This window comes from Abrus precatorius, unplaced genomic scaffold, assembly GCF_003935025.1.
Source record: "Abrus precatorius isolate BTA unplaced genomic scaffold, Abrus_2018 Scaffold6, whole genome shotgun sequence".
Classification (NCBI taxonomy): Eukaryota; Viridiplantae; Streptophyta; class Magnoliopsida; order Fabales; family Fabaceae; genus Abrus; species Abrus precatorius.
In genome coordinates this window covers 9967788-9980193 of record NW_020874406.1, presented here as the reverse complement: position 1 = coordinate 9980193, position 12406 = coordinate 9967788, and the positions used below count along the sequence as shown (strand labels likewise).

At 29.9% G+C, this 12406-nt stretch overlaps 1 protein-coding gene and 1 pseudogene across 2 annotated transcripts; one reads left to right on the top strand and one right to left on the bottom strand.

The window, feature by feature from the left end:
* Nucleotides 1–341: 341 nt before the first annotated feature.
* LOC113869907 lies at nt 342–810 on the bottom strand (annotated as a pseudogene).
* A 4868-nt stretch (nt 811–5678) lies between these two features.
* On the top strand, nt 5679–11016 carry LOC113868699 (vacuole membrane protein KMS1). Of its 2 annotated transcripts, none has more exons than XM_027504525.1 (8): nt 5679–6080; nt 7012–7223; nt 7602–7680; nt 7961–8260; nt 8589–8725; nt 9435–9551; nt 10139–10318; nt 10452–11016. In XM_027504525.1, the coding sequence occupies exons 1-8, from the start codon at nt 6023–6025 to the stop codon at nt 10629–10631; spliced, it is 1263 nt and encodes a 420-aa protein (XP_027360326.1). In that variant the 5' UTR covers nt 5679–6022; the 3' UTR covers nt 10632–11016. The 2 variants fall into 2 exon arrangements, with proteins under 2 accessions (XP_027360326.1, XP_027360325.1); XM_027504524.1 differs by having other exon boundaries at nt 5700–6152; nt 10452–10966.
* The last annotated feature ends 1390 nt before the right edge of the window (nt 11017–12406 follow it).

The window sequence follows — 12406 nt, the reverse complement described above, 5'->3', positions numbered from 1 at the left end:
GCCGGAGAATGGGTGAATCACTATTGCCAACATTAATCAGAAAATTATAATATCCATTTCTGCTGAAATCAATCAGCAATTTTCTACCGTTACATTGGAATTTGTTTTTTCCTCAACGAAGAGAACCTAGATTGAAAAAACTACAAAACCCCTCTCCATTTAGTTTAGGTATCATGACTCCTGTACGATGTTGTATGCTACATAAAGTTAAAGCAAATGAAATATTCCAATACATTTGGACACAAGTAACAATAAAATGACGTAAAAATACACGTGAAGAGTTTCTTAACATTTTCTCACATAAAAGTGATCATATATCAACATTAATTATGACTGAGCTCTCACAAATCATACACTTGTTTACCGGTGAACTTGACCTCAGTTGGGCTCACATTCTTGCCTATAGACCTCTAATTCTGGCCAGCCCCTTGGAGGCCAGGGTTAACCTTCTCTGGGTAGACACCATCCTTGGGGTGCAAGTACTTGATCTTGTACTTGGACCATAGCCTTGTACCCAGAGCCTAACACTGCTCTTTTCTAGCCAATTTGAGGAGGTTGGGCTCCTCCCTCATGATGGCTGCACCCCCAGTGCGCATCTCAAGGATTTGCTCTTTAGGAGAGTCCCATGTGATCACATAGAATTCCTCAACTTGGGCCTTCTTCAATAGGCCCCCAGTGCTGCCACCAAAGATAGGAAAAGAAGTGTTTGGGTCCATTTGAGATGGTGAACGAAGACGTGGATGGTTGTTTCCATGGCTTTGGGCCAGAGAGAGGTGGGGTGAAGAGGGAGGCTTGGGTTGCCATGGCCATGGAGATCAATTCGAGACAATTAGTAAGATGGAGGAGGAAGAGTTGAGGCTTGTTCTCAGATCAACAAATAGTCAGGAGGAAAATTAAATTAAAAAAAAAAGTATAGTGAGATAGTAGATTGTAAGGGGTTTTTGGATTTTGGATTGATGATGTGAATGTAGGTATGGATAAGGTGATATGGTCTTCACCAATTAGATTGTCTCATTTTGGTTCCTTCTCACACCCAAGCCTGCCACCACTTTTTCATATTTCCTAGATACTCAAATGCTTGATCTAGTTTTAATGGACAAAAGTCACAAAACCACTATAAATTGTTTCCTATCAGTCAAGAGATTACCATCATTCACACATCACGGGATCTTCAATTTTTGGTTGATTTACTTAATTCTGCAATTACTACCTGATAACTGTCTATGCCCTGTAAAATTGTTTGCATTATTGTTTTGATACCAAATAAAACTACATTATGAAGAGAATGAATGTATCTTGTTTGTTTGAAAATATTTCATCTAATGTACTTTTATAAAAATTAAGGCTTTTTTAGTAAAAAACAATTTTTGCATTTAAAATATACAAATAATATTATAAAAATGCCATATAGCTTGTTGCTAGAAAATTATTTCATTTCTAAGTTGGTTCTATCTAATTGCCAAAATCAAAATAGTGGAGGAGTAAATCAGGAGAAGTAGAAAGATAAAATAGAATAGTTTTTTTTAATGATATTATAATAAGTTATTATTTGTTTTCAACTACAAATCTTAAACAAAATTATTTAATAGTAACCAGCACAGACAACTAAAGGGGAAAAGATATTTGGTTATTGGTGGAATGTTGTTTACTTCAGCTGTCAGGTTTCTGATGAATTCATAAAATTTTTATAATTTTCTAAAGTATAGATGACCGACACAACTTAGTGACATACTAATGTATACCTGTAAAATGAAACAATGGTCAGAACTTTCTTTCACTTAACCTTAAAAACACCACCACGTTAACTAAAATGAAAAGGGATCAGCACAGGTCCACCACATTTGTATTGCAAGCTCGCTCACTCAGGACCGTTCTTGACTTTTTAGACCAAGGCAAAATAAAAAATTAAGGTCCTTTAAAACAATTATGAAATATAATAAACAAAATAAAAGTATATATTAATAATTTTATTAAAATAATATTTTTTTAAGTAGCTATAATTTTTTTAATAAAATTATAAAAAAATATTCTTTCATTCAACTAACTTTTATGTTATAATTAACTACAAAAACACAGAAGATTATAAAAAATGGATTCTACAAGTATTTTGAGATACAAAATCATCAATGATAATATTAATATTAATATTTTTTTTAAAAAATTTATCGATTTATAAAATTGTGAGATCATTCAATGGTTCTTGTAACATTGATGACCTTAAGTAGGTTTTGATTAACTCTAATTTTAAATAACTTCTTTCAGTTGATGATATAGTCATCGGGACTGTAAAAAAAATTCTATAATTGATTAAAACATTTAAATAACAATCTGTAAATTTGACAAACTCAATAACTATTTAATTTTTTTGGAGAAAACTAAAATTCTCCATAAGATTTAATGTTAAGGATAGTAAAATTTTGGAATTAAATGAAGTTTTGAGTCTATAGATGTCAATGAGTCGACTATGTTTATAGCAAGTGAGGTGTAAGAAATTTAAAAAAAAATTATTTTTTTATTTTTTTCAACTACAAACTGTAAAAGCTAAAAAAATTATCAAGTAAAAGTAAGATACGATTTTTACTTTGGGCCTTCTTTTAAGCTTGAGTCTTAGGTGATCACACCTCTAAACTACCCTCAAAATTGGGCCTGCGCTCACTCAAACTTATTCTCATTGGAGAGGATTCAAAAGAGGAAAAAACTTTATAAAGTAAATATTTAAATTAGTTTCCAAATAAAAATATTTGATATGTTTTTATCTTTAGAATAATTAAATTAATTATTGAATTTCACAAGATCACAAATATGTAGCACTTTAATCTTATACTATTTTTTAAAACTTAATTAATTGTTAAAGATTAATTTTAATTTGTGATAAAATCATCAGTGTTCAGTGACTTAAATTAGTCTTTAAAAAGATTAATTTTAATGGATAAGAGACACCCCTCTTTTTCTTGAGCATAATTAATTAAGTTATCAAGAAACTGCGCATCAGAGAAAGTTAAAATGGCCGGTTACTAGTGATAAAGAAAAAGAATGATCGAGTCCACAGTGTGGAAGCGTTCTCTTTTTCAACCAATTTGCTTACGTTTGTGTTTGTGGAATTTGTCATTTTACCTTTAAAATATCAAATCAAAAGGCAACAAAATTGGTATGCCATCTATATTATTTATTTATATTTATTGGGTGGGGTACTTGGCTCAATGATTTTAAATACTTTTTAAGTGGACCATTTAGAATCCCACTTATTAAACATGACTATTTTTTTAAGCAAATAATCATTTTTAGTCAAATTAAAAAAAGATTATTTCTTAAAACATATTAATCTAAATACACGAGGAAGGTTTTGATAATAACATTTTGGATAGTCATAAAATATCCAAAATGTTTCTATTAGAAAAAATTTATTTAATATCTAAAAAAATTTTAAAAATGAAAATGTAAATAAATAAAATTGATAGATAAAATTGATTTTAAATACTACAAATATAATCATTTTAAAAAACTTAATTTTGAGAAAAAAATTAAAAACAATTGAATTAGTAGACATATTATTTTATTAATGATTTATAAACATTTTTTATATTTAATATTGATTGAAGAAATTTAAAAGTTAATCAAAGAAAAAAAGGATAACAAAAATCTCCTTTAATTGAATAACTAATCGAGGAAAGAAAATGTTGATTTGATATGAAAACTCGTAAAATACATGTTATAAAATAAGATATGTTTTACATGATAGAAAAAAAAATGTATAAAAATTTAAATTTAAATCATACCTTTTGAACTAATGTATCTCTACTACCATATTATTCATTAAAAAAAAATATGAGAAAGGATAGGGAAAATGAAATATATTTAGTAGAAAAATAGGTCTTGGTCAATTCCCAAAGCCCAGATTTGCAGAATTGGCCTTTTTCATAGGGCTTCCCCATAAGATAACGTGGTGGGGCATAAAAAATTATACTTTAAATATTGTTAAATCTCCAAATCTGTGATTATTACTTGGCATTTGTCTACAAACTAATATGGCAATGAAAGTATAAATGGTTATCCATATTTGACCTAATTTTATCTCCACTTATTCGTAGTAAAATAGACTAATTTGTATATAATTACATTTAAATTTAATATAATTTGTCTGTATTAAATTGATTAGTCCGAAAACCCATCTGCACATTGGTATGTGGACTAAAATGGTTTCGCTTTTACTTTAAAAATTGACTTTTTAAAAATAAATAAATAAATAAATTCGCAATTGAAAATTTTGAAATTTTCTAACTGAAGCATATGTAGATGGTAAATTATGAATATTGATCCGTGAGTTGTAACTAATATACCAAACTTTAGACGATAATGACACACCAAAAACCCTTCATGTCAAGGCTCTTGCTTGCAAGCCAATTATTCTAACCCTTTTTGTTAATCTCTTCAAAGATTTATTTTGTGGTAACCCATTGGAAGTATATTCTTGTTTATGTTCGGATCACGAAAGCATCTATTGCCTATTACTTGTTGCCTTCAACTGCTTAATTTTTATAATAATGAATATACTTAATGCCCTAATCATTTTAAACAAAGGATTAGTTCGACAGTCTAAAATTTAATCATCATTAGCTTTTAGGACTACCCAAAATCATCCTTGTACCTTAATTGTTTGTCATACGAAAATGCACCCATGCAAATAACAATCTATCTCTCTCCACTAAAAGGAAAATAAAAAACAAAATATAAAAAGCGTTGGCTATGAAAAGAGAAAAAGGTTCTTAAAAGTGGAATATATCCCTTGGAATAAACGTTGGCCTTTCAACAAGGATAACTTCCCACTTTCGATCGACGTGAAAATTTGGGTTCACACATCTTAACATTTACACTTTTTAGAATATTTTCAAAGAAGAGTAATGGTTAGAGGTGTTTGCATATGCGACTGCATTGATTTTTAGAAGAATAATTAATTCAATTTACTCTGTTTTTATTACATTGTTTATTATTTCAAAATAAAATTCTGTATCTAATTCAATATAATATTGTCTAAATTGATTTTGATCTACTCAGAGTTTTGGTTTTGGGTTATAATTTTTTAATATATATTCCATTAAAACAACATTTAATCAAGTTGCATCGAATACAAGTTCAATTAAACTTAACAAAATGCATCAGAATAAAATTTATTCTACAATCTAGATAGAATTTTAACTTAGTTGTCAATTGTATTATTCCCACACAATATATATATATATATATATATATATATATATATATATAAATTTTGCATTTAAAAACTAATTTATTTTATTTTTTATTTATGCACTGTTTACTTTATTTATTTTTTTCGAGGCAAAATGGTTTAATTTTAAATAATTTTAAAATGCCGAGCTGGTGTGAAAAACAACTCTAACACAGTTGAAGCTTAATGCGTGAATCATCTGCCAATCTACCTATTTATTCGGCAGTACACTTCCTATCAAAATCAGCTTCAAGATATAATAATTATGTTTTGAAATTACAAAAGCGTTTTTTTTTTTTTGTGGAAGTTATTAAATGTTAATAAATATAATTATAATTTTTAAAGATTTAAAGAATATATTAATTATCATTTAATAATTTTAAATATTAGAATAGAAAAAATTGATGTAAAATTGTAATTTCAGATATATTATCTTTTTAACAACATATTTGGCATATTAATCTGATAGCGAAAAGATATAGAAAGAATAGCGATATTTGGGGGCGTGTCGTAGAGGAACTTGATCATAGAGTGAGCGTAACAAACTAGGGCTACAACCCCGATCTTCACGCAAAGCTCTGGTTTTACTCTTCTAGATCTGCAAATTCCTCTGCAGTCAGGTCCATCGAAGCCGAGATTTTCACTTTTTAAGGTTTATTTTTCTCTGGGTTCTCTGAATCGGAGGAAAGTTTATATATGCTTGCCGAATTCTGAAGCTGCAAAATTACAGAGCAGAGGAAGGGTATTGCGTTAGCGTACCCAAGAGAAAAATATTCCCTTTTTGGCATGTGAGCCATAATGGGGTCAGGAAATAGAGCACCTTCTTCTTCTGGGCGCACCGAAATGTCCATCTCCGGCAAGGCTTTTGATTTCTCTTTCAGTTTTGCTATCTGTCTCATCACTGAAATTTTTTTCTCTATGTTGATTGGTTTGTTCTTAATCACTGCTTTACCATATGATTTTGTTAGTTTTAGCTGTTCCCTTCTTTTATACGGGGAATTTCATATGAAATTGTGGATCTGTGAATTTAATTGTGATTTCCACATCGTGGTTTGGATCGGGACTGTTCTTGGAAAGCATCCACCTTTTAGTTTTTTGGTGCTCAGTCTCGCTTAATTTGGATATGCTAGGGAACAATTTTTTAAGGCTGATCATGACTTTTAGTGTGAGATTGTGAGGGAATTTGTTATGGATGAGAGATGATTCATTGAGTGTTTGTCTTACGAAAAGAGGAAAGGGAGTGGCAAGTGAAGAACTTGATTGACCCACCAGCACTTGGTCTCTGTAACAACTAAATTGTCTGTGTTCTTGGTGTGAAATGGGTGCAGGGTTATTCACCTGGAATCTAGGCTGGCACAATGCAATGCACTCAACCATTAAATGTGTACTGGGTTTTTGAAGTGTTAGATTCCTTAAAAGGTTTTTTGAGCTATATGTTTATCATAACAGTTGATGTTATGATTTGTAAAATTTTTTATTCAGTTTCATCGCACATAAGTTTAAGTCTGGTTAGGTGGGGGAGGAAGAGTAATCACGCGACTCACGCCAGAAAAGAGTCGAAGACAAATAACAATTTGAACATAAACCGGTCATGATAGCTTTTGACATGAAGATAAAGCATAGAGTTTGCTTTTGATGTGGCTGATTTTATTGTCCTTTAATTCTGGACGTATTGAACCTATTTTTTGCACACCTGCCTTACTCATATTTTTATATTTTCCTAACAAAAAATTGTGATAACATTTTATTATATCCCATATGCTGATTAATAAGTCTTTATTTTGTAGGGCATCGTGAAATGCACCAACTGGATCTAGAAAATTTGACACTAACCACACAACCCTTCAAAACATTGAAATACTTTACACTAGCTGTTATTCAATACTTGAAGAAAACAACATTATATCTGTTGGCAAAAGGTGGGTGGCTTATGCTTTTCAGTGTTGCGGTTGGGGCTCTTGGGATAGTGCTGACAACCATTGATTGCCTGCACGAGAAGGTATTGTATTCAGTCAGTAATATAAGCATGATAGTTTTGGATAAAATAACTCTCCATTTTGTTTCTTTTTTGGCTACTATATGCAATATACTACCATGGCATCATAAATTGATACACCCAAGCTCCCAGAAATATGCAGTAATAGTACAACTAGTAATCACCCCTAGTGTTCATGTTGATATTTGATATTATTGGGTGAAGGATGCTAATTAGAACCAAATTTCCTTTGACTCTGGATACTATATGAGGATCATTTTTTCTTTTTAATTTCAGTCATAGTACTCACACTTGTTAACTTGACCATTTTTTTATGTAGTTCTTTTGTTCATTTTGTCTAGACACTTACATGGACTGTATAACTGGTTATTCTTTTTGCAGCATCTTGAGGAGATTCTTGAATATTTTCGCTTTGGACTGTGGTGGGTGGCCCTTGGGGTTGCTTCTTCAATTGGTCTGGGTAAGCAAAAATAACATATCACCAAAGTCAGATGATGGTTCCTGATTATGTAATGGAAGGTTACTTGGTTATAATATAGTTGGTCTTGTAAGTAGATTTTTGATTTGAACTTAAAAAAGAATAATTGCTTGCAATATGTATATTATTACAGTTGTAAGGACTTGCCAATCCTTTGGCCATCATCTTGGTCATAGAGCTTGTGGCCTATGAGTTTACAATCTCCGTATTTTACACATACATGCATTAGTAAATTGTTCTCCTATTGTTTTATTTGGTTCAGGATCTGGTTTGCACACATTTGTCCTATATTTGGGTCCCCACATAGCGCTGTTTACAATAAAAGCGATGCAATGTGGCCGAGTTGATTTGAAAAGTGCTCCATATGATACAATACAATTAAAAAGAGGTCCTTCTTGGCTTGACAAAGACTGTTCTGAGTTTGGGCTACCGTTATTCCAGTCAGCATATGGTTCGCAGGTTCCACTTAGCAGCATTTTGCCTCAAGTTCAGGTAGAGGCTGTTCTATGGGGTATTGGAACAGCTATAGGAGAGCTTCCTCCTTACTTTATCTCTAGAGCAGGTATGATGTGTCTAGTTTTACGACATGCCATTTCCTTACATTAACAGTCATTGTTTAGTTGATGTAATAGTCTCATTTGGTTTATGCCATATAAGCCATAGAACAAACCTTGTATTCAGAGTCCATCTTATCTACAGTTTTCAAATACTTTTATTTTGACACAAGTACTTTGTGGTAACTGCTTTTTAATTTCTTCCATAAATTTTTTATGTCCATCTCATCTGATTTTCCTTGCTGATTAATTAGTTTTTTTCTGTAATTTGGTGCTTATTAGTTAGTTAATATAGGAATTGGTTTGTACACTATTCTGATCAATTTTTATACATAGCACGCTTGTCTGGGAGCAGAGTGAATGCCATGGAAGAGTTAGATAGTGAAGATAAAGGAGTTTTGAATCAAATCAAGTGCTGGTTTCTTTCGCACTCACAGCATTTGAATTTCCTGACCATTCTAGTGCTTGCTTCGGTTAGTAGAGACTTCATGCTTCATTTCCTGCATGTCAATTATTCTCTGTTAAAAAGTTTGTACTGTTTATTTTACATTGAAAATTTCTTGATTTATTGCTATGACGATGCTATTGATTGTGTATGGCAACTTCCTGAGTTAGTTTGTTAGTCTTGACTCAAATTGCATCATGAAACAGCATATTCTTCTCAGCTTGAAATTTTGCAGACCCAAATATGAACATGCATTGATTATTCACCACAATCCTATCAATGAATTTGGCTTTGTCTTTAAGATTCTTTGGAGAATGGTGATTTTGTACCCAATGGTAGTTACTTCCTTTTTAGGGGGGGTAAGAGATAAAACTGGCCATCCATTTTAGACATATAAAAGTAGAATTTTCTTTATAGTTTGACAGGAGTTTACTCAATTGGTACTGTTTTCCTGTAAAGGTTTCTCAATTGTGGTCCAACAGAAAGTAGTTTCATCACTGTAACTGCTGATTAGGTTTTGCATCTCCATGATCCGTAGAATGTTATCATGCATCAGGGTGCTGTGGTACATATTTTTTGTTCTGGTTCTGTCACTTCTTTCAATATAAAACATGAGATTGAGAAAATATATTAGTGCTTAGGAATTCCTTTATTTGGGATGCATCCTCATCTAAAATGGCATGTAGTATATATGCTTCATCAACTTGTAAACAACTATTAACTGAATTTATATTCAGGTTCCAAATCCTCTATTTGACCTTGCTGGTATCATGTGTGGACAATTTGGCATTCCATTTTGGAAATTTTTTCTTGCAACCTTGATTGGAAAGGCAATTATCAAAACTCACATACAGGTTAGTATAAGTTTGGACTTCGTTTGTTCCCTTACCTCCTAATTTATCCTTTTATAAGCCTTTCATTTACTTTGTAATGACTCCAAATTTTGACTTGTTGCCTGCAAAATACAATAAAATGGTCATCCAACAATTTTATATGATTTTGTGGAAAGTAAAGGCAAGGAATGGTTTGTCTTCGAGCAGGCAGCCTGATATTTTTATTATTTATCTATCTATCATCTTTGGGACTCTCTAGTTGGTCTCTCTCATTATTATTTTATTTAAATAATGCAAATCCAATAGTTTTTTAATTTAATCTTGAAGCCACTCTTATGTATGGTTTACTTTCTAACAGTTTATGACCATTACCTATTTTTTTGTGACCCCTTAGATTATAGTAAAAGAATAAACAAGCACGAGGTAGAGTAATATTAAATAAGGACTATTTGTTGTTGTTAGAGAATCAAATTGATGGCATTAGTAATTTTGGAGGACCAAAATAGGTCTTTCCCTTCAATAAAAGAAGAAATCCATTCAGGCACAGAGCTAGCAATCTATATCTACAAGTTTTGACTGATGACCTCTGTGTTATGTTCTTTTTGCAGACTGTATTCATCATCTCAGTTTGCAACAATCAACTTCTTGACTGGATAGAGAATGAATTTATCTGGGTTCTCAGCCATATACCTGGTTTTGCATCTGTCTTGCCTAAAGTGGTTTCTAATCTGCATGCAATGAAAGATAAGTATCTGAAAGCACCCTATCCAGTTTCCACAAATAAGCAGGTATTCATTAACTGCAATGTGACATTTGTATCAATGCTTCTTTGATTTCAATTTTAAATTGCTCAATGTTGAGTTGATGTCTGTGGATGTTTCTAATTTGTGCTTTGGAAACTATTTTATGTATCATCTTCAGGGGAAAAAGTGGGATTTTTCTTTTGCTTCAATCTGGAACACTGTTGTGTGGCTCATGCTTATGAACTTCTTTGTCAAGATAGTGAATGCAACTGCCCAGAGGTATCTGAAGAAGGAGCAGGAGAGACAGCTTGCTGCATTAACCAAGAAGTCTACCTTAACAGACTCAAACGCACAATGAATTGTTTTATGTTCTGCTTGTGTGCCCCTTTTTTTTGTGGTTTCTCCTGCAAGCAGAAGACTCATTCAAATCACAGCTATTCCTTAAGGCCCCATACAAGTTACTCCAAAAACTCTGCATCAGAGTTCCTGTTAGGAGCTTTCATAGGAATGAATATACAGTAGGCGACAAAAGTTGCAACTTTTTATTTCATTAGTGTAACTTTGGGGCAACAATTGTTTGGATTTTAGATTTTAACCCTCATATTAATTGCTGCTACAATGGAATTATGGGAGCCCTATTCTTTTGCAATGGCAAGACATTATTATCTCATATTATGAACACTTTGTTTCTATCTCCTGAATGTCTATGATGTTAGTTGCCGCCGTTGAGATAGTGGATTTTGATTCAACTTTCATGATTCGGGTCCTAATTTAACACATTGTTTAATTGACTTATATTCTGGCCTTATATTTCATTAATAATTAACATTTCACTTAATATTTTTATATAAGAACATGTGCCATCTTCACATGTATGTAACTAACTTATATGCAACATTATATTTATTTAATTGAATCAAGATAATTATTCAATTTGACTAAAATAAAATAATTCTTTGTTTTAAATAAAACAAGATTACTCTTTATTTGAATAAAATAATACAGATTTATTATATCAATAATATTTATATGAATAAAAAAATATAATTATTAATATACATTTGAAATTCAATAATATGTAAATATTTATATAAATAAAAATTAAATTATTAGTTAATTTATCAATTTATATATAATATATATGTATATATTTTAGTTTATTGTATCAGTAATATTTTTTTATATTATATTAATGTTATAGTGTAATTAATTTTATGTGTATTTATTAATTTAAAATAATAAATTAATTAAGCAAATAAAATTAAATATTTTATAATTATTTTATTTTTTTAATTTAATAGTTATTATTATTGTCATTATATATATATATATATATATATATTGCATTGAGTTTTAATTTATTTATTTTTTAAAATATAATAATTTTCTTTTAACTGATTCAACAAATTGTGTAAATATTTTTTTTGTAATCAATTTTACGTGTTCACTATAACTTTATTTGTTGAATATAAGATGTCTTTAAACAAATAAAATATAATCCTAAAAAAATTAAAATCTTTAATACTTTAATAATTTTTTAAAAATAAATCAAGAAAATATAAAAATATAATTTTTTAATATGAAACATTTATAATTAATATTCAAATAATATTTTACAAATTATTTATAAAATTATATAAAAATTATTACAATTATTTAATAATTATCAATAACACATGAAAATTAAAAAAAATGTAAACTAATTTAATAATAAAATATTTATATTTTTATTAATATTAAGATATTTTTTTATAGCAAACTTTGTTAATAGGCTTCAAGTCAGGTCGGATTATCTAAATAAATCGAGTCAGACCGCAAATAAAGTCTTTAACAAGTAACATGTTACATTTAGGTCTAATAATTATATTAAAGGCTGAAACTATTTAAAATAAAGTCTGATATAATCTATCTATTTTCATTCTTACTGTTATAATATTATATTTTGATTCAACTTTTATGATTCGGATCCTAATTTAACACATTGTTTAATTAACTTATATTCTAGCCTTATATTTTATTAGTAATTAACATTTCACTTAATATTTTTATATAAGAACATGTGCCATGTTGACATGTATGTAACTAACTTATATGTAACATTATATTTATTGAATTGAATCAAGATAATTATTC